This window comes from Melospiza melodia, chromosome 6 (assembly GCF_035770615.1).
Source record: "Melospiza melodia melodia isolate bMelMel2 chromosome 6, bMelMel2.pri, whole genome shotgun sequence".
NCBI lineage: Eukaryota > Metazoa > Chordata > Aves > Passeriformes > Passerellidae > Melospiza > Melospiza melodia.
In genome coordinates this window covers 31,494,016-31,517,794 of record NC_086199.1, presented here as the reverse complement: position 1 = coordinate 31,517,794, position 23,779 = coordinate 31,494,016, and the positions used below count along the sequence as shown (strand labels likewise).

At 36.5% G+C, this 23,779-nt stretch overlaps 1 protein-coding gene across 4 annotated transcripts in view; it reads left to right on the top strand.

The window, feature by feature from the left end:
- Positions 1-23,779, top strand: part of FMN1 (formin 1) — a 172,817-nt gene that overhangs the window by 6,866 nt on the left and 142,172 nt on the right. For 2 of the 4 annotated variants that reach the window (XM_063160501.1, XM_063160498.1), the window contains exon 2: positions 3,802-5,803. In XM_063160501.1, the coding sequence (XP_063016571.1) occupies positions 3,904-5,803 (1,900 nt within the window). In that variant the 5' untranslated portion in view covers positions 3,802-3,903. Of the gene's footprint in view, positions 1-3,798; positions 5,804-23,779 lie in introns of all 4 variants that reach the window. The other 2 variants (XM_063160502.1, XM_063160500.1) reach the window with 2 other exon arrangements.

Sequence of the window (23,779 nt, the reverse complement as noted above, 5' to 3'; positions counted from 1 at the left end):
GAGCACTCTGGCTACTGAGAATGTATTTGCTCCTAGTGGGCATCATCATATTATGCACTCCAGCCAGAAACTTTTAAACCTGATTTTAATTAACTTCATATGCCTCATGTAAATTATCTTTTGGTTAAATTGTAGTTTTTAGTTTCAAGAAGTTTTGAAGAAATTTGAAGATTTCCTCATCTTTGGATCACAAGGATGATGTATTCAGAGATCTGGGTTTCAGATTTATGTACTCTGTCCTCGATTTCCTGGTTCACGGTGTTGGATTAGATTGAACAGAATGACACAGCCAAAGATTGTATTTATGGTTAGATATTAGTTTTGGTGTACAAAGGTCTGCACTGTGGATTGACTTAATGACTTTCCACCCTATGTTTTGGGTTATTTCTGTTTCATCTGAATTTGTTGGCAGGACTCTAATATGCTTTAATACTTCCCTTGTGCCGTTGGATGAGATCTGAAATTTAATAAAGCAGCTTCCTGTCTGGCATAGACTCTGTTTTATATTCCTTAATGCTCTCTTTGCTGGTGTAATTCAGTACTTGTGAAGTTGTGAAGAGCAGTATTTTAAACTACTATTGCTAACAATAAGCAGTATCGTTCAAACTATTATACAAATAATTAAATACTCTAAATTTGGTTGGTATTTTTATGTGTGGTGTTTGGTTTGGGGTTTTTTTTGTTGGTTTTGCCACAATCCAATAAACACAATGTAGACTTAGAGTTAGAAAGTTCTTTATGGAATATTTTTATTTATGTTAAAGCTGCTGGAAGGAGCTGTAATATTTTGTCTTCATTAAGATATTATAAGCTTTCTCTTTCTAATGACAATATCTTTAAGTCTAATGAAAATTTGAAAGAACCTCAGAGAAACTTGAGATTTTAGGCAAGAGAAGAAAATGATGGTGTTTATCTCTATTTGTCTCTATCAGAGTTGTGCTCCGTAAACAAATATTATGGTAATTTCATTTCATTGTCTTCAAGCTTGTGATGTTAAGCCTTGGTCTGTTCACATTTTTACTACCTTTACGATGCTTTTGCTGATATGATGTGTTAATTAGCTATATAGCTCAGAACGTGTGTCATAGTGTGCTCAGAAACTGGTTGTCACCTAGTAACAATCAGGAATTAGGGAGAGCTGGGAAAGTAAGGCATTTCAATTCTGGCTTACTTAAGTATCAGAGAAAGGAGGAAGGCCATCTGTCATGCTGAGAAGGGAATTATGTGTCCTGCTAGAGAAAAGGAGCTGTTGGAATGGGGTTCTGGGTTTTTAGGAGCACATTTTGAACAGCATAATGAATGGATGTGTTGGCATTAGACTTTGAAGACCACTGTGATATTTTTTGTCATTGTTAAACGGAAAGAAAATCCATCAGCAGAGCAGGTTTGCTTTTCAGCAGCCTATTTAACAACTTCCAGTTTTTTCCAGTTGTTAGCTTTTTCTACATAGATGTTTTTCCCTTGAAACAGTATTCCTCACAGCCTGAATCCCACAGCCTCTGCTACTATGCATTGGAAAGCTGCATAGAGAAAGTTAGCAATGATGCTGAAGGTTGCTTTCATTGCTCCATGTTGTATGTTCTGTAGTTAGAATTTTAAGTTTTCTTGGACTAATGGGATTTCTACTTAACTTGTATGCTTTGCCTGAGTGTGACTTTATTTTACAATATTTCATTCCCTATAGTAAGGTTTGCAATAGATACAATTTTATAAACAGATTGCAAAGTGAACAGAAAAGTTGAGGATGAGTGTTGTAATAACATTTGAAAGTCCTTTACCAGTTTCTTTCCTTGACAGAATTCTCCTGATAGTTTCTTAAAATGCCTCTGTTTATAGACCAGGGAGTTCATTTCTTTCTTTGTTTTCTGATGGAAGATTATAAAAAAGGTAGAATAAGATTCTGAAGGCAAGGAAGTTAAAATGTTTTCTTGGTCATAAATATATCTACTAGTAGAAATCAGCTTCAAAATACCAGTAAACAGTGCTGTGCATTGTATCAAATAATCTTTTAAATCCATGGAAGTTTTGGTACAGAATATGACATTGGCCTAATAATAACAAAGCGCCCTTTCTGTTATTGCTCTTGTTACTATTACTGTTTTTTTTCCCAATAACTGACTTTTAATACTTAATTTCAAAGCCTGTGTTAATTTTTTCCTTACAAGGAGTTATGCTCTACTCACTATTCTACATTTTAATGTGTCAATGTGTGTATGCCCATTGTTTTATTTGGTGTAACTAAGAAGATAACTAATAGCATGTAGCCTTTATACTAGGTTCAAACTGGCATAAGTTTGTTGCTCAAAGATAATAACCGTTTACAAAAAAAAAAAAAAAGAAAGCTTGGTAAATTTGTATATTTCTACCTAAAAAAGAGCTTTTAAATTTAATCGTTTTTGCAATATGATTCAAAGAGAGCTGTAGGTCTTGTTTCAGTAATGTAACGATTCAGAACTCCGATTAGATTGGAGGAGCTGCTTGGTTTTTGGGAGGGGCATAGCAAATCTGTGCAGCCGAGACAAGGGCTAGCTAATTCTCTTATTTACATGTATCATCTTTTGTCACAGAAAGAACCCCAACCCAAACCAAAAATGTTACCAAAAATAATGTGCTCTACAGAATAGGGATGACTTGAACCTGGTGGTATCATAGATGTCATTTGAGGATAGTAAATTTGATCATAATGTCTGGGTCTCTAGCTACTGAGTCAGTCTTCAAGAAAAGTAGTGACTAAATATTTTGCAGATTTCCTACCACTTTCTATACTTGAACAGTTTTCTGAATTATGCCACTCAACTGTTAACTCCTAGTGAGCACAATTAAGGAGCTCATACAGCTCTAATGGAGCTGTATGAGCTCTCATTGTTCTGACCTGTTACTAAAGACAGATATCTCCTCAGTCTTTAGGGATTTTGTGTACATTTAAAGAATTTCCCTGGCACGAAGAATGATACTACTCAAAGTAAATGGAGAGTCTGAAACTGTTTAGAGAACATTATAAACAGATGCAATTAAATTACTACAATAAATGACTGCTTATTGAGAAGATATTTTGGGTGCTTGATTCTTACAGTTGGTCTTCACTAATTACTTATAATAATTTATGGACATCATTATAAAATTATATCTAAGTCTGCATAATAAAAACTGATACAAAACTTGTAAATTTTTGGACCTCAGCAAAGCTTTCAATACTGTGTCTCAAAATACAATATCCTTCTGGAAAAAATGTCCAGCACACAGCAGAACCTATATTTTTTTTTGTTATTCCAATTTTTCTTGATGTCTTAGCAGTTCCACAAAATAGTACAAGAAGAAAATATTCAAACTTTTTTATTGTCTAAATGTTTTCTTTATAAATAAAGCAGTGAGACTTAATTACATTGTGATGGTCTTATGCTGGTTCTTGTGCTGAGTAAAAACGCAACAAGCATGCTTGAATGGTTCTTTTTAGTAAATGTTCAACAGCAAGTTAACTTTTAACAGAGAGAAGGCAAGAGATTCCACCATTGAAAAGTAAGGTCTCTTTGAAATGGATGTTTTAGTGACCATCTTGTTACCTGATGGAAGAGCATTGACTGAGAACCCTGGAGACAGGGGAGTGATGTATGAGAGATATAAAAAGATTATGACTCCAACTGTGAGTGTTAGCAATGTCATTGTTTTTGTGTCATATTTTCAAGGTAAAAGATTTGTATCAGAAAATACTGAGAGAAGATTGTGCTTCTACTGGTTTGTTATTTGTCATATTAAATTTGCCATAATCAAGTTTGACAGGCTTCTCTTTATTTTTTCCAGCAGACAATATTATTGTTGAAGATTAGTCAGATGCCTTCCGTCCATTCCCTGCCTCACATGCTATGTCATCCAAGCTTTGGAACACTTAGAACATAATTTAAATGAATGACTAATTTGGCAAGCATAATGGAAGGCACACATACCATCCTCCTGTTGCACAAACCCATTACAGAGCTTTGTTACATCAGCTTCTATCATCCAAAGGGGGAGGTCACAGGATTTACTTACATGGGCTCTGGAACTCTGGATAGAACGGGTGAGAGTTTCTGTGGCTGCTATCAAGTGAGGGAGAGGTTAGACATGGCCCTGAGAGAACGCCCATATAAAGACTGTGGAGTTATTATTTTCAAGCAAACTACCACAAAAGACCTTCTCAATGAAATGTACAAACTGACTGCTGAAAAGGAAAACCTGCTATCCAGTGCTTTGAGTTCTGATCATATTCCGGACCTAAAGGCAGGACATCAGGAGGAAAGGCGACCGGATGTTTCCGGAGTCCCGAAACTTAAAGGTGGTAATTACTCCATTCTTACACATCAGCAGGAGTTACTACTGGATTCTACAAAGAGAGACAATTTGAATCACAAAAAAATGAGGAAATACAGAAGGAAAGAGAGCTCTGAGGAGATCAGACATCGCAAAGAGGGAAAAAAGTTACATGAACATCTCTTTTTACTGAGTACACAAGACATGCAACGGAAAAATAAGATGGTCTCCACAAGACTTTCTACCAGGAATTATCCCAACTCCTTTTCTCCTTCCAGCTGGCTAACAGTAAAAGGTAAGGATAATTTACCAGTAGACAATAGAATACAACCAGAGAGGTGGATAGAAGACAGATATTTTCTTAAGAGTAACAAAGCTGTGAAATTGGATGCTGACTTACCAAGTTCTAGCTCAAAAGACATCATTGATGTTGTTGCAGTGGATAATGGAGAATGCATTCCTGAAGTTACCAAGGTACAACAGAGGACCACTTTGGTGAATTCATCTCACTACAGTCTGTCTAACAAACTTGAGATATTAAGTAAATCTGCAGCTGCTGAAGTCTTGAAAAGTAGCAAGTATGCTGAGCCAGTATGCAAGGAGAAACCAGGAATCACAGTTCTTGCTGAAGTCCAGGATTTTGACACTTGTATTAAAAAAGTTACCAACCCCCCTGCAGAGTCTTTGCCTGACTCTCACAGAGATAACAAAACCATTTCTCCTGTTCTCACAAGAGCACATAACGAGGTTATATCAAGAAGTGATGTGTACTCTGTAGATGAAGCTACTGGAGACTCTAATAACAGTGTGCTGCAGGAAAAGGAGGAAGACGGCTCTGGTTTGCAGTACAAAGCAGAGAGAGTGCACATTACTGATGAGTCATGCAACCTTGTGGGAGCAGTTAATAAAGCTCTTCTGAAAGTTATCCGGAGCGACAGTTTAGATGAAGCTGCAGAATGGAAGAGACTGCAACAAATTACAAGAGTAGACAAAAACCTGCCAGGCTCACCATATGAGAAAAGGACCACGGTATCCCGGGGAAACAGCAAGCATTTATTTTTGAACTTGCCTGTAAATGAAAGTCCTGATATTCCTCAGACGAGTAATAATCTTAAACTGGAAGAGAAAAGGCTGCATTCACCCCCATTAGCAGCAGTGAGTAATGTTTTTAGTAATTCATATCCGCTATCTAATACACAAAAACAAATGTCACCTATTCCTTCTCCGTTATCTCCGAGACTGCCCAGCCCGCAGCTGCACCACCGGATCCTCCCGCTGCCAACGCAGAGCACCGAGGACAAACCCATGCTCAGTGACTATGGCCATGGAAGGCACGGGGCTATAAACTTCTCTTTCAGTGATTTGGAGCCACCGTTTTATCGGAAGTTTTCTGATCCTGGAGAATTGGGATCTGCCAGCAGACAGCGGGGCCTACATCAGAATGCAACTGCAGGACATTTTGAAAAGTGTGCTGTGCAAGAAAAATTAACTACTCGGACACAGCAGAGTTTCTGTCCAGGTCAGTCCTATTTCACATATTTTTAAACTAATAGAATCAACCAAGCATGAAAGTCTTGGAGGGTTTTCTGGGTTTGTTTGCTTTGGGTTTTTTTAATACTAGCTAGTAATAATAAATACTGTGTTACTTAAAAAACTATTTTTTACTACTTACAGACTGGGTTACAGCTATAAAATGTTTCAAGATAGATTTTTTTGACAACTTATTTTCGGTCTTGTTACTGAATGACCTCTTAGCCAAAGTTAAGGGAAAATCTTTCTGTATGAAATGAAAAAAGCTCACATGCTTATTTTACTGCTTTTCCTGTGCTGTGTTCTAGTCTTTCAAAGTGTTATGGTAACATTTATTCTCCAATATGCTCCTTTTGCTTGTTTGGCTGAACTGATAGAATATTTTCTGAATATTTTCTACAGTGCCTTAAAGTATAGGACTGGTGCTTTGACCATTTAGCTACAAGGTTGGTGTAAATTCTGTAAGAAAAGGCTTGTTTTTAAAATGATTGCATGCAGGAGTCCTGTTACAATGTATTTGAGTGCATGGGTTTATTTATAAAGATATACTGTGTAAAAATGCATAATTATTTTTGTTAGCTAGATCATCAGCATCTATACTCTTCATTTTTAACTTAAGGAGAGGGAAGGCTGTAGGACCTAATTCTGCAGTGATTTAGGTGTGGCTCAGACTGGTCCCTCTGTCTTACAGGGGGGCTGGCAAAGTGACACAAAAGGGGGATTCCAAAATGGGAGGTGTGTAGGGATGTGAACCATTACCTTAGCCAGAGGGTGTTTAGTACTGCCTATGAGGTTTGCATTTATGCCTGATACTTCTAGAAGTTGTGCTCGTTCCACTCAAGACTAAATCAAATTTAAGGTGTTGTTTGGTGAGTTGACAAGGCTGAAAAGGTGGGTGCTACGCTCTTCTTTCATTCCTTTCTTGTTGTTGTTGTGCTGTGCTGTCCTACCCCTCTCATTACGTCTTGTACTCATTGTACCTTTTGGTGAGCTGCTTTAGCTGACAAAACCAGCAATTTCACCCCTTTAAAGAATAAAGTAGCACAGAAAATCTTTTTCTCTCTGTTTTACATTAGGTTTTTTTAACTTATTGTATCATTTAGAATTGTAGGATGTGGAACTGTACCTATTATGCTGTACTCTTGTACTGTCTTTGGCTGGGATAGGGTTAATTTTCAATACAGCAGGTTGTATGGAGCAGTGTTTTAGATTTGTGATGAAATCAGCCTCAATAACACAGGGATGTTCTAGCTTGTGCTGAGCAGTGTTTGCACAGCATCAATCCCTTCTCTGTTTCTCGCTCTGCATCCCCCCAGTGAATAGACCAGGGGCTGCACAATGGGCTGGGAGGTGACACAAGCAGACAGATGACCCAGACTAACTAAAGAGAAATTCCCTGCCACATAACGTCATGCTCAGGAATAAAAGTGCAAAGAGGGGGCTTCAGAGGGGTTAGCTATCTTTTGCCTGGGACCTGGCAGGGCTTCAGTCTACCCATGGGAGGCGGTGAGTGATTGCTGTAGCATCACTTGTTTCATTTTTTTCTTCCCTCTTTTTCTACTTATCTTTCACTTATTAAACAAAATTTTTGTTTGTTATCTTGACTCCCATTTGTTGGGGTTTTTCCATGCCTCTTCCCCCATGCCACGTGGGGAAAGGGAGGAGGAAGGGAATGAGTGTGTGTGGTGCTTATTTTCCTACTGGGCTTAACCCACAATGGTTTTACAAGAAACAAAACAACACACATACATACTAATGGCATCTGTTGGCTGAAAATCCTGGCTATTAAGCAGAAACATCTTTGTGAAGAGAAGAAAAGCAAACAAGCCCAATTTTAGTTCTTGTTTACATTTACCTGGCAACATTAATACAGACAGAAAATATCACAAGGTTCTTTTTTGTTATTGTTTTGTTTTGTGGGATTTTTTTTCAAGTATGATTGCATGCTAGTGTTATTACTGGTGTGTCAGAAAAATCTGTGACTTTAAGGAAAAATTCCCTATTTTTCTGGCATATATAATGCCGTAGATTGTCTCTGGATCTGGGATAATGACTTCCATTTCCATCTGAGCCAGGAGTGGAATCGTTCATCTTGACAGAGCATTTGGATGGAATACCACTCTTCTGTGAATATACATGAATTATAACTAACTGACTGTAGTTCAGTGAGACAAATTATGTGCCTCCAATTTTACTTAATGTAAATGATATTAAGATTTACAGTTATAAGCCTGCACTCCTTTAATTCTTATCAGATTGATTCTTATCAAATTCCTCCCATGTGTGAAGAGGAGAGTTCAAGACTATTTTTCAGATTTGTCTCCAGTGGGCTGTTACTGTGAAATGTTTTCTTTCAATTCCAGTCAGTTATTAAATTGTGGTATCTACAATGACTCTAAGAATTATGGATAATTTTGGTCAACTTTTTATCAATCGGGTTGGTTGAAAGATTTGCTTCATGGCAAAAATAATGGCCTTTTGTATACCTTTTCAAAGTTCCATTGCTGTCATAGTATGCACTACTTCTTCCTGAAAAGCTTTTGGAAGCTGTTGTTACCCATGTAACTTTGTATTTGGAAAATTTCATTAATTAGTTAGGTATTCTAATTTATTAGTTTAAATTAGAAGTTGGACTCATCATACAGCTCTACACATAATTTTAATTCTCTTTTCTTGTCATCTGTGAAGAATCATGATTCTTCAGACTTTCTCAATATTTGGCAAATATTCCTTAAGTCAAAACTGAAGCACCTAATGCACAGTGCCTGACTTCTGTACTTCCATTTTTTCTCAAATTCAGTTTCTTTATAGATATATAGATACATATATGGCACATGTATAATAGTTTCAATGCACAAAGTTCTATTAGTAGTTAATTTGAAAGTACTGTTTACTGGATCTTCTTGTTGAAGTGCAACTATTGGCCATGGGAATAGGCCACAGCTTTCATCTTAGTAAGTTAATAGTTAACTGGGAATAATTTATAGTTCAACAATAATTACTTGGCAATTTTCTCTGTAGGTGGGACTGGGAATCAAAATTCTTGTATTTGCATGCAATATTTCTATTTGAATTATCAAAATTCTAAGAAAAAGCTTTAGAATAACTTAGTGCTTTCAAGTGATAAATTGCTCAGTTACAAGCAGCAAAACCAGAAGTACAAGCTCTAAAATTTATCATAGAATGACATTTATTAAATCCTCAGAAGCATAATTCCTGCATTTCTGTATGAAATTTTTTCTACTCTAATATAACGTATTGCTTTTGTATTCTTGGAGAGGCCTTTGAAAATATCTTCAATACATCTGAATAACAGATGCATTTTCTCGGGGAAAGATTTTCTGAGACCTTTTAGTTACTGTCATTGCTTCTCTCTCAAGTTTCTACAGCACTAGAAAAAACTAGGGAGAAGATTTGCAGAGCTATTCTATCAATTTAGTACTGAATGACATCAATATACTATTATATAGTATAAACTAAGTATTGCCTGTTAGAGAAAGAAGATGAGGGTAATTTTTAGCAGTTATTGAAGTGAATTTGATTCAGAGCAGAAAACTTAAAAATAAAAATCACTGGTTATGACACAGCTTCCAGGACAGTGACTGGCAAGGGTTATTCACCATACTTTCTGATATATATTTTACTCCTAATGTGGAAAAAAAGAATAAAAATCTGCCAAGGGAGAATGGTGCAAGCAAGAAAGGGAGCAAACGAGAAGTATTTTACCCTATCCCCAGCCAATGAATAATGCTCATTTTTGGTATCTAGTAGATGTGAAGGAAGAAGATACCCAGAAAACACAGAAATCCAAAGTTAGTAGGACTGTAAAGAAACGAAAGCAAACTTGGAATAGAACTGAAAGATTAAGGTTTGTGTCAGGTAAAATGGCTGAGACTTATGGGGCTGAAAAGACAGGCCCATTCTCTTCTTACTCTCTTCCTTCTTCCATTGAATGCCTCCTCTCTTCACTTTTCCCCCCAATCTCTGCAACAACTTGGGTGTTTTTCCTGCATTTTGGTAATTTGAGTTAAATCACTAAGCAAGCTGAAAACTGAGCCAGCAAGGAGGGAGGTGAGTAGCTTTAGCAGGTTGAGTGAGCTGAACAGCTCACAGTGGGCTGACAATTACCACTGCTAGGGTGAGGGAGGACATGCAAGTGTGGCAGAAAGGACAAGTGGCAAGACCACCCCTCCTGCAGGGAATCATTTGATCCCCAAAAATCTCAGTTGCAGCTGAAAAATGGAAGCCAGAAGGCTGGCTGGGACTGGCTAAAAGAGAAGCTGTCAGGAGTGGGAAATAAGAAGAATCAAGTTGGATGAAGATATGGAGGGACTGTGATATTTTGAGTGGGTGCTATTAATACTGAAGTGGGAAGAACAAGAGATGGAGGACAAGTGAGAGAGGGGAACTCCAAGACTGAGTAGAGAGTGTTACCTTGGCTGTGATAGAGAATATTTATGGAGTATCACAAAACAAGTAGAACATGGCGGATAAGAGACAAGATAATTTCTATTTTTGTTTTGTTGGGAAAGTCTACAAAAGAAACTTTAACCATTACAATGTACATTGTGGCTATAAATCTGTCTGGCTTGCTGAGGTTTCATGAAGTCAGTGTGCAGTATCATGAAATTTTGAAAATGCAGAGAAGACAGGGAGGAAGAAAAAGAAAAGTGAGGTAGAGTTCTGGATTTAAGGTCTTCAAAATTATAATGCTTATTCTGTTGTAGGGAAGAAATCCTAAATGCTTGAAAAGGTTGGTGAATATAAGTTTTTTTGGTTATTTCTCAAATAATTTTCTTTAATTGACTAGTTAAAAATGTTTACCGAGGAGTTATTTGCAATATATTCTGGATATAATTGTAGATGCATCTATCCCTGTCCCTGCTGATTATTAGATGGAGAATGTTGTATTTGCTTGTTTCTGCCAATGAGAATTTTATGGCAGCAGTTCACTTTCCATTAGAAATAATTGAAAACAAACATTCTGGTAGCTTTGTATGGTTGTCAAAAATTACACACTGCCATTTGGAAATGTGCCAATTGCTAATGGATATCCCTGGCAGACCAACTTTGCAGTCTCAAAGTATAAAAGTAGTTTAACCTATAAAGAACTGTTTACTCTATGATAAATACTTGAATAAGTATTATTATTAAATTGGTGTAAGATTGTATTTTAATCCTCAAAGATCTTGAAGGGAGTGAAAAGCCCAAAATGATACTTTGTTTGATAGTTCACTCCTTGGTGGCTGGAAAAATGCTGTTTCATATCTGTCCTCTAAGAGCTGCCCTACTCCTTAGGTCTTTCAACTGCATGCTAAAACTGGGTTATCCCAGTTTTCCTGCATTAATTTCTGTTTGCAGTGTAAACATGGCTTACTTCCATGTGAAGAAGAACACTCTGATTCTACAATATGGCAGTTCTACAGTCTATAGTTCTACACATCCATTTAAATTTCCAGTATTAAAGTAGCAGGATGTGAGAAGCTTTAGTTTTGGCTTTGGTTGGATATATATTATCATTAAGTACATGGTAATGAATCTATTGCAGTGCCAGTGCCAGAAGACTGGTAATTGAAAAATACAGGCAACCTTTCACTCCAGATATGTAATGAAGGTAGCAAAAATAATAAATATCAAGGTATTGTAATATTGGAATATTATTTTGTCTTCTCCTAACTTAACTCACTCTTTAAGCTGAAAATGGACAAATAGTCAACCAAGAGAGATTCAATAACAAGGCTTTATGATGTGTTCCTGAACCATGGTTTTGCAAAATGAAGTTTCATATAAACAAAACACTGTTTGAAGGCTCTTATAACAGGAGACGGATTACATTATAGTGTTTTTGATGTTCCTTTTATAGGGAAGGGAAAGGTTTATAAATATCTTTTCTAATTGAAGTGGTTCAGGGAATTGCTAATTAGCATTTTAAAAGCGCTATAGCGTTCTGTCCACAGTAAGTATGCACTTCATGAAGCAAGTTTGCATATGGATCATATGGAAAGATGATGCATAGTTTCTCACAGGTAATTCACATGAAAGTAATATACATGAGTTTGTTGATTCACAAAACTGATCTTATTCAGAATAAATGTTCTTTGAAGATGCTATAAAGGAGTTAAGAATTAAGAGACTGGTGTAAGAAAAGAATTAAAACAAAAAAGAAGAGAGAATTAATCATAGAATCTCAGAATCATTTAGGCTGAAAGGACCACTTGAGATCATCTAGTCCAGCCAGGCAGGATCACCAAGAGCAAATTGCATGGGCCTGTGTGCAGATTTTTCAATTTCCTCAAGCATGATGACTGAACAACCTGTCTGTGCAACCTGTGTTAGTGTTTAGTCACTCTCACAGTAGAAGTGAATTTTCTTTGGTAAAGGTGGATCTATGTAAATTTTGAACTTACCATCTCACTGTTATAAATACCATTAACTTCTACTCTGAACTTGCTTCTTTTAGCTCAGTGTGTCTCTAATATTCTATGGGAATTGTGTTACCTACAGACTCAGTGTGGCTAAAACAGAGTTAATTATTTCTGAAGATCTTTCCAGCTACTGGCTTTCTGAGTGGTAACACCACTATCCTGACTGTCACTTAGGACTTTGAGATAGATAGCCTCTTTGATAAGGATTTCTCTTGCTTCTGGATACAGTTGCAAGATATATCTGAAATTTTTCCTGTTAAGTTTACATATGCTTTCTAAATATGTAATCTTGGAAAGTTTGCTAATTGTATGTCTAAATAAAATTACAGTCACTAGATAGCTGTTTACTGGATCTTTGTTTTCCTGTTAGATGCAGTGCAGTTACTCATTGTACACTATATTGTGATTGCCTTCTAGGACATCATCCTCTTTTCTCTATTGAGGTTTATTACACATGGTAATGATAAAAGATTCTTCATACTTCACCCCAGTAAAGCCAAAATCTTTTTGTACCAGAATACACAAAGTAAGGCAATGCTGCATTGAAAGGCAGACTTATGGCAGTTTGAAATGAATGTAGGCTGGACTGGAAGTCCAAGACATGGTCTCTGAGTTAAAAAGACCCTCTGAAGACTGGCCTCTATAGATTCTGTGAACAAATAGCTCCTGTTTTAGTTGAATGACTTCTCAGCATGACACACTTAAGCAACAGTTATATTTTCTTCTCTCTTTGAAACATGTGACTCTTCAGTCAAAGGCAATCAGTGAGGGGAAACCAAGTGAATTAAATTGGAATGGAAAACCAGAGACAGCTTAATGTTTTGAACAGGTCATAGATTAACAATTTTCTGTTTCACGGGGGGAGAAAAGGCCAAAACATTCCTTCTGGCATACAATTTGTGCACTCAGTTTAAGAAACTTACTGTAATGAAATGGACTTCTTTTCTCATCAGTATAAAAAGAACTTCTTGAAGTAAAGTACTGGAATAATGTAATAGTTGTTGTTTCTTAAATCTTTATTATTCTGTTGGCCACTATAAACAAGTTGATAGAAATGGCTCAGCTGAAATTTTCTTGATGGATCAGGATGATATATAAACTGAGATCAGATTCAGGTATTTATCTCTGTAAGTATGATTTAATAATGTATTTAGAAATTTTAAAAATCTCGAATAGCTACTCTTTGGTATTTTGTCTGAAAAAGTGACGTAGCACCAAATCCCACTTGTAAAAGTGGTTTAAAATTCTGCATACTCCCTGCTAAAAATATACTTCAAAATATATTTTGATATTTTATAAACACAATTTATGTGTTTGTGGTGTCCCATACCAGTAAATAATTTTAATAATATTTCATTATTTAGATGTGACATAAATCTATAATAATACATTTGAATAATACCTGTAAGTAGTGAATATTATTTATGAGTCATAGCATTAAAATAGTGCACCTAGTGGTTTAATGATTTATTTAATTGTGTGTCAGAGTAATTTTCTTCTGGCTTAAATTATGAGTACCCTTGCATTTGGTTTTTTGATTATGGTGTCTTCTCAATTGCACTGTTTATGATTTGCTAGACCATATTCAAAGATCTCTTCATGCTTGTCTGTTCTGTTGCTGGGATCTGCGAGATAAAAATAGGACAGAGAAAATAGAGGTGAGATGTTGAGAACTGATGGATGTGTTTTATGTGCGGAATTTTAAAGGCTACAGGAAATTCATCTTTACCAGAACAAAAGGTGAGGAAAGAAGGAAATAGAAATCATTCACAGTCCCTCACCTGAGCAACATTCTCTATTTACTGCTACTTGTAATGTCCTGTGTGATAAAGATTTCAGTGCTTTGTCATTTTCTGCATTTTTTTTACATTTGTATTTTGAAAGTGTTAAAATGGAAAGTGCTATGGTTTTTTCTTATAAGGTTTGCTTTTACAGTGAAGAGACATGTGGGACATTTTTGCATTCTGAATGCAATGAGTCTCTCTGAAATTTTCCTAAGTAGTCACTTAGCATTTCTTTGCTATCAATACACATTTTAATGATTTTTCACTTGGATAGTTCAAAACTACCAAGATTAATGGTGATGAATATTTTGCCAACCTGTTACCATGTTTGCTCTCACTTTTCTTGAATATGTTGGAAAATTAAGGGGGAAAATGTGTTCTAGAAAAATCTAACCTTATGGGAGAAGGTGTTCTGAGTTTCTAGTGTTTAACATTTTCAGTCATTTCAGTTTTTTTCATTTTGTTTGCCGATCTCATGAGTAGAACTGTTTATTGATTGTTACCCCTGCAAATCTGAACCTCTTAAGTCACCAAAACCACCAAATATCTATGAATAGAAAATAATTCTTATTATGTGTAGAAAATGAAGTAAAGTGATTCTTGTCCTCTAAGCTTCAGTGTTTCTATTACAGAAACATAAGTAAAACTAACAAAACTGAATTACAGAGGAGTTTGGCAAACAAAAAGATATTCCTTCTATGAGTGCATGAACTTATTATTGAGTCATAAATTGTAGAAAACTGTATATTCCCATCCTTTTGCCCCCTAACACTTCACATATTTCAGCAGCCAGGCTAGTAGCCTTGGGAGCTGCCAGGCTGGAGGGCGCAGCCTCAGCTCCCAACCTGCTCCCAGCTGGTTTAATTGTTACTATTTGCAAAATACCAGGTGCTCTCTGTGACCTAAGATGTTAATCACACTTAGCTCATATACATAATTTGTGTATGGCATCTGATTCATATTGTCTGTGCACTTAGAACAAATAGCTTGATTTCCATGCCCAGAGAATCTGAACACTACAGCTGCTAAGGCAGGCATATTTAAAAGCTGCAGAATTTTCTTAAGCATATTGTGGTAAATTTGGAGCATTAGTCAGCAGTGGTCATTCGAAGATCTTTGTAGCAATTACTCAAAAAATGGTTTCTTTTAATTTATGCAGCACTGAAGTCAGTGGTTTTGTAGTCCCTCAACTAACATTTTGTTAACATATACTTGAGTCTGATAGTTACTGTTGCATAAGTGAAATCTAAATCATTGTTCAGTTTGTTGGAGAAAGTAAAATTTTGGGGGTGTTTTTCTCTGTGTTAATTTTATTTAAAACATATATGTATACGGCCTGTAAAGCAGCTGGCATTGAGCCATTTCACCTTACAATAACAACTAAAATTTAGAAGTTATCTTCTCTTTCCTCTAGAGTATATATTTTTGTCAGTAATGTAGTTATCAATATATTGTAAACTCGAGCATATGCTCACTAATTTCTGATTTTTCAGTCAAATTTGTTTTGTCTTAAGAAATTATATTATTCAAGTATGAAAAATATATTGAAAAAGTTATTAAAATAAAAGTTACTCAATTTTTGAGAGTATATGTTTTTAAATAAATTAATATTAAAATATAATTAAAGCTATACATAATATAATGTAATATAATTTATATACATTTGCTTGTACATTTTCCAATAGGCGTTACAGTTTAAACTTGAGCATGTATTTGACAGTTATACGAAGTCATGCCACTCAAATTTTCTTCTTCTTTTTGGAAAATGCCAGCTTTCATAGAAATAAAATTTTAATCAAAGAAAATCCCAAAGAAACATTTTTTTTCCAGAAGTAGCAGCCTTCTGAAAATTATTTTCCAGATGAATAATAAACTCCAACTAATATACCAAGAACAGAAGATGGCAATGCATCTTTTTGCATAGACCAAAAGAGCAGTCTTGTACAAAATCTAAGTACTTACTTATCATGCTTTTTAAACCCAATTTCTTTTCATATGCTTCTTTCATGGGATATGGCCCTAATAATTTTTGTACTAGTTTACTACAACATTATTCTTTAAATCTGATACATAGTGAAACCATAGCTTTAAGTATTATAAGTAAGATGAATAGCATTATATAAATTCCCAGGAATTGTTTACATGGGTTTTTTTTCTTGTGATTAATTTGTATTCCATTTTTATACTTATTTATGCAAGTTATACTTAGTTAGGCAAAAATGAAAGATGTTTTTCATCCAAAGATGAGAAGAAAAATGTTAGGGCATACTTTTTCAGGTTTTCACTTGTTTCAAAAATCTCTTACCTGTTAGTTTTCAGGTTTCTATCTTGTCATCTTACGTTTAGTATGAATGGCAATGTTCCATTTGAATGTTTTGTTGTATCATGGGGAAAAAAATTCTAATTTTGTTGCTTGGTTTGTCAGTCTTAATCCACATTGAAAATTTTTCTCCAATCTATGGATTAGTAAAAGAGGCCAGACCTAATTAGTCCAAAGAGCCCTATTTGTTGTCTCATCAGGCACTGAATATTTGTCAAGTCCTTTTCATCAAAGTGATTGGATAACATTTAAACCATTTCACCTTGAAACCAAAACAAAAGGTTTGTTTCCATTCTATCAGATTTTGGTTTCCTGTTAGAACTTTGAATTTAAAGGCTTTATTCAAAGGCTAGCAGAAAATGAGCTGTAGTTAGAAGCTATTTCAGATTTCCAGAGGGACACTTTGCTAGAGATCTCTCTTCTGTTGAGGAGATACCTTTGAGACAGCTAAGTACAGTGAAAAGACTTTCTTTTGTAACTCCTTCAAAGTGAAATTTTTTTTATCGAAAACAGGCCGAAGTCTGGGGTTTTTTTAATAAATTAAATAAGTGAGAATTTTTCCCCCATCATCCATGGTATTTCTAACCATACAAATTGACTTTCTAGTCCTATTTTTCCCCCTCTGCATGATTGTATTTCACTTATAGTAATGTAGGTGCTTTGTATGAGAGGAGTCACGTAGGGTGTGTTTGCATGGCATGTCTAGCCCACACTGGCCACCCACTGCTTTTCCAGTTTATGAGCCTCACTGCAGGGATACTCAGGCAGTTCAAAGAGAAGCCTGAGTCTGAAGAATTCTTGCAGAGCTGCAGTTGCTAAGATATGTCTGCACAGACTTCATACATCTGTCAGAGTCCTTTTGGCATGGCTGCTGCTGCACAGTTTCTCTCACGCCGTGGGCTGCAGTCATTCCGCTCTTGTGGCACAGAGCTTGGAAGGACCTGAAGCTTTCCTGGTGTGGGTTAGGTGTGACTACAGCCTCAAAGGGGATTCCAGGCTACCAGCTAGGCTGTGACATAGCCTGGGCTTGAGGCATTAATAATGTGGATGGCCAGTGAGACTGAGCATAAAAGGAGGTTCAATTAACTTTGTAAAGTAAGTTGCAACTCTGTCATCAGAGGGTTGAATTCTCTTATGTGTAATTCATTGAATTGATGTTAAATGTGCAAATGGAGATGACAGCTGGGTGTTCCAGTGGAACAAATGAAAGGTTTCTTGGAATTCAGGTCTGCTTTAGCAGCTTTGGCTGCTAAAAACAACATCTAATGATACTAATATCTAAATAGTCATGACTTTGTATAGTCATGGAAATATTTCCACCCATCCTCTTGTATAGTAGCATGCTGCTTTGCTTTCTTACTCAGCAGTCATCCTTAAAACACTCCCACAACCCCTTCATCATGTCTCTTTCATTTCCATTACTTTTCTCCTTCATCTGACTTACACCCTATCTGCACCTTTTGAAACAAGCTCATACTTTGCTTGTTCACACAAAATGATCTCTGCCACCCTTTTCAATATGCTGGGCAATTACCTGTAAGATAATTTCACAAATGAAAGGAAGGAATGCTGAATGTTACCTCCTTATTGCACAAGATCTTTGGGATGGATGCAAAATTGTGTAGAATGGAAAAGGCACACTTTTAAGTGCCTTAGGGGTGTCTGAGGCACAGACACAGAGCTGGCAAATCTGACCTGGAATGATCCACACCTTTGTAGACTGGGGTAAATTAATTTTGGCATCTAACATTCATTTAGGAACCGAGTCCAAATAATTGTATTGTAAATGATGTTTGAGCATTTTGTTGCAGCAATGTTGTTAACTTTATCTAGCCAAACTATTAAAAAATGGATTTATTCCTTCAGAAAAAAAAATTAAAAGTGCATTTGAATTTAGGTCTAGACTATCATCATATGTTTTGGTGCTTTGTAGTCATTGTTCATTGTTCTAAAAATTGAACTCTATTTAACTCTGTATTCTTTCTCCTGGGAACTACCTCTATTTCTGCATTACATTTCTACTTAAGTATGATTCAGTCATTGTCTCTGTGTCACAGCAGTAAGGTATTTCATTTGACTTTTAACCATAAAACTTAACAGACTATGTTGGGATTTTGGAAAATGATTTTATGGTCCTCAGTCCACAGATACAGCATCCCCTTTTTTTTTTTTAATCCTAGGAGAAAATTGATCAAGTGAAACTAATTGTACTTCTTGGTGACACTACTGTAGGGATCAGGAGGACAAACTTGAGAGGTCTTTAGCCAGAGTGTAGAATTTGCATAACAGGTTTACTGTTACAACAGAACTGTGAGCACAGAAATAAAATGAAGTTATGCTTTTCATTTGGTTCCTTTGGCATCGACATGTTGAAGATGAAAAATTTTAAAATAGGAAGTGTATCTTTCATATGAATCAGAAATATGACCAATAGTATTTTGCTGTCACGTTCCTATAGCGTGTTCTTCAGAGTGGCGTGTGTTATCAGTGTGCCTTGAAAGGGAGAACCACCCTTTTCAAGAACTGCACTGAATGCAGGCTTAACTCAAAGCATGACAGAGAGCGTATGCTTATGATTGATTTAAATAGGAATGCTTTCCAAAGCAGAATTATATGCTAGGTGGCCCACACTTGCAAAGTTGTAATTTTATATTTAAAGTAAATGTAATAATACTGGCAGCCTTGAGGTTGCTGGATTGCAGTAGTGACTGGTATTTATATCTGGTTCATTAGCAACCCAGTGAAAAATTTCATGTGACAAAAATCCATTTGGCTAATGAGCCACCTTTTAATTAGGCTCTGAACTTTCAAAAGAATACAACTTATTTTTTTCCTCAGTAGTGTAATATAACTGCATAAAACACTTGCAAAAGTGGATTGAATGACAGAAATATGTTCTAGTGGATTAAGCAGACCACTTGTTAGATACTTAGACATCTAAGGCTTTGTTTTGCCTGACCAAACTGAGGCCAATCAAAAGATCTAGGTTACATAATGAAGAGTGTTTTCTTTTGTTTTGTAATAGAACACTTTGAGTTCAAGAAAGCCTTTATAAAGCTGCGATGCTTATGGCCTCTTCTGGTTGTTTATACAGTTATTTTGACACACACGTGTTATTGAACATGCACGTACTATCTTGCAGACATTATGCAAACGGCCCTACACTAAAAAAATGTCTTTCCCAAAAAGTACTTCAAAGATAATAAAAAGCTGTCTCCAAATTTGACTAGTTTTAACATGTAGATTTGTCAGAGTTGAGACTGTGAAATGTTGCTTGTCACTTTGGCAGATACTTGTTAAAATATGAATAAATGTAGACTGTATTAAAAAGAAATGTAGGTGGTAACTAGTAACATTCTAGCTCTTTATATTTTTTTGCATCATTTCTGCTCTGCAATTTTAAGTTTGCTATAATTAGCCAGTCCTGTACTGAATCACACTGAAAAATAAAGGAAATGAGTGATGTTGAGAGGTAGCTGTTCTAAAGTAGCCCATATCCTCCTGAGTTCTGAAACCTCCTCCACTGTGCTGTTTGCCTTTCAGGCCCCTCTTTATCCCAAGAGTTAACCAAGTCCTAGTCAGTCTTCATCCCTAGCTGTAAAATCAGTGTTTCTATCCCTGGGGATGCATACCCTAATATCCAGCCTGACCTCTCTGAGGATCAGGAATACTGCTCTAGACAATGAATATCATATCATGATATTTGGGGAGAAGTGCTGTGAAGAACTGTAGAAAGCATTTACTAAGTAGAAAAAGGCAAGTGAACTTAAAGGAAGTAAATAGGAACCCATGCACAAAACCACCTTACAATTTCACTTTATATGTAAAATGAAGCTGGCCATTTTTTTCACCAGTGAGAGCTTTGAATCTTGACAGACAGTCCTGTGTAAATGTTTGTTGAAAACTCAATAACTTTCAAAAGAAGCAAATTGTGAATTTTTTAGAGAAGAAGTAACCCCCAAAAACATTATTCTGTTTCATGAGATCTAGTGCTCTCACATTCCCAATATCTTGCAGCTCTCACTCTCTGTCTCAAAAAGTATGTGGTAATACTGGATCATATATCAGAAAAATGGGATATTTTAAAGCACAAAAATATTGTCTTTAGCCTAGGAGAAAAACCCTAAAGATAACTGACAAGATGTATGATAGAGATTGTAAAACTGAGTGGCTGAAAAGATTGGATAGGGTTGGATTTTTCTCTCTGTCTTTCCTGTATACCAACCTGAAGTGCTCCAAAGTGTTGACAGTGGAATGAAAATGCTAAAAGTACACCATCTTCTTTGAATGCAGAATTTTCAGTTGGCAAAAGTTTTTAACAGTTGAAGGGAAGTCATTCATGGATGCCACTGTAATTTAATCTTGAGCTCACATGCTATTCATGTAGGGTACATCTCAAAGCATAAATGTAAAAGAGAAATAGTTTGAATCTTTAATTTATTCAAAGAAAGTTTAAAATACTTTAAGTGATCTATTAACACTTCCACACCCTCATGTTTTCACAAGTAACAGTGTCTATATAGGTGGCATAATTTATTTTCAGAACTACTGTTCACCTCTCAATTCTTGTGAAATCTGTGAAAGTAAGGAATATTCAGCAGCTTTGTAAATGGGAAAAACTATCCAGTGGTTGTGAACTAAATCTGACTTAAAATTTCCTAAGTACCAAGGAAAATGAATAAAGAATTTTAAAAAATTTAATAATTAGGATCAAAGCTGATGGATTGGGTTTTTTTAAACTGATTTATTGTCCAATGTCTAATGCAGTGAGCTTGTGATTAGCTGAAGCAAGTGAAGCTTTGGCATGCCATAAATAAAATAAAAGAGTAGATAATATTAAAAAAAGAAGTCAAGTAGGCCGTTCAGTATTGTCATTTAAGTTTAGAAGTAAGAAGAATACAAGGCAATGTCAGTGACACAGCTCAAATTTTTATACAAGTGCTAACTGGAAATGTGAAAAACACATCTCAGTGCCCCATGAATATGGTTATATTGCTTTCCTCAGGTTTTGGATGAATTGATGCCCATTTGTGAGTCACAGTATGCTACAGTAAAGATAAAACCTATTTAGTTCAGAGTTCACTGTGAGTATATACAAAAATTGTGTCCTATCCAGAGTCTTTTTCCTTGGCAATAGGACTTGGACATTTGTGAAAACTAAGAAAATTTGCTGGATGGATGATCAATTCCCTTTGCTCAGTCATCCAGTTTTCCTAAGACTGTAAAGTTCAGTATATGTCAGTCTATGCCTGTAAGATTAATTGATTGTGCTTCAAACATCACAAGGATAGTGTTTAATTAACAGAAGCATAGCAGGGCTTTGGAGTTTCTGTAAGCTCATGATGCACTAAAAGGCATTTAGAGATATTTGAATTAGAAAAAGGTCAGCTGAATCTTTTGAAAATTTATGTGATGTTGACTGATTTAGGTTCAACATGACCCTGTCAATAGTGACATGGGATGTACTGATGCCAGACTTAGCAAGTGTGTGAACTAAGGTAATCTTTTTCTGTTTGCTACTGTCCTCATGCTGAGATACTGCCACTCACTCTTTTCCTCTCATAGTAAAGCAGAAAACGTTGCTACAGCACATGTGAAACAACATAGCTGTAGATCTTTGGAACATGAATTATCAAATAATTTTAGGTGTCAGACCAACTTCTTTATTTCTTTTATGATTGGATGTAAATATTTATGTGGATGCCTTTGCAGAAGAGGATGGAAATTCCTTAATGACTCAGAACTGTGTGATTCTACAGATACAAATACGCATTTTACTTGTCCTGGATGCAATTTTTCACTTACTAATTTAGAATCACAGAATCAGTTATGTTGAAAAAAAACCCGACTATGAGTCCAACCATTAACCCAGCACTGCCAAGTCCACCACTAAATCATGTCTCTAAGTGCCACTTCTACACATTTTTTAAACCCTCCAGAGATGATGACTCAACCACTTTCTTGGGCAGCCTGTACTGATGCTTAACAACCTTTTCAGTGAAAAACGTTTTCCTAATAACCAATCTAAATCTTCCCTGGTACAGCTTCTAGTAATTTTCTCTTGTCCTATTGCTGGTTACCTGTGAGAACAAGCCTCACCCTGCCAGTACCACCTTTCAGGGAGTTGTAAGGAGCAGAAAGGTCTCCCCTTTTTTTCCCAGGCGAAACGACCCAAATTCCCTCAGCTGCTCCTGACAAGAATTGTACTCCAGACCCTTCACCAGCTCTTTTGCCTTTTCCTGGACTCCCTCCAGAGCCTCAATGTCCTTCTTGTTGTGAGGTGCCCAGTACTGAACACAGGGCTTACGGTGCAGTGTCAGTAATGTGGAGTACAGGGGGACAATCACTGTCCTGCTCCTGCTGGCCACACCGTTGCTGATACAGGCCAGGATGCCATTGGCCTTCTTGGCCACCTGGGCACAGGCTGCATCATCATCACTTCATCATGGCTGTCAACCAGTAGGCCAAAATCATTTTCTGCTGGGCAGCTTTCCAGTCACACTTCTCCAGCCTATAGAGCTGCCTGGGGTTGCTGTGACCCAAGTGCAGGACCCGGCACTTGGCCTTGTTGAACCCCATACCACTGGTCTCAGCCCATGGATCCAGCCTGTCCAGATCCCTCTGCAGAGCCCTGTTACCCCTCAGATGATCAACACTCCTGCCCAACTTGGTGTTGCTGTAATCTGTCTGAGAGTGCACTTGATCCCCTCTTCCAGGTTGTTATAAATGTATTTAACAGGGCTGGTCCCACTACTGAGCCTGGGAGAGTACCACTGTCACAAGCCACCAGCTGGATGTAATTCCTCCATAATCGCTCTGAGCCTGGTCATACAGCCTGTTATTTACCCAGTGATGAGTGCACCTGTTCAAGCCATGGGCTGCCAGTTTTTCCAGGAGAATGCTGTGGGATTCAGTGCCAAAGGCTTTAGTATAGCCTAGGTTGATTCTGCTCATTCACAGAATGTTACCATTCTCACTTGAGGTAATGCATATGTTAAAGCAGTCTGGACAGCATTAGGAATGAGGTTAAAGAGAAAAGGAGACACTAGCTGTTAAATCCTGACTACATCTCTTAGGTTCTACTAGACTGGTCATAAAACAGGTGATCCTTTTCCTCTAAAGACTTATGTATTTTGTTTTTTAATTAATGTTAAGCAAGGTTGCTGCCTGTTTTCCTGGTTTTCTGATTTTCAGTATATTTTGGGCTGTTGCGTGCCTTCCTGTTGGATAAAAGGCAGAAGACTGTCCCACGAAATGCAATGTTATTCCAAGAGGAGAAGGAAGAGCACAGGCCATGCAGACTGTGTGCATTCTGCTGTTATCACAGTGCAGTCTTTCACTGATGAATCATGGTCTAGTTATAAATAACATGCTCAGTGTTAATTAATTTTGTTGCTGTCGATAGTGTCCCTGGTTATAGAGGCTGTTCTTTGATT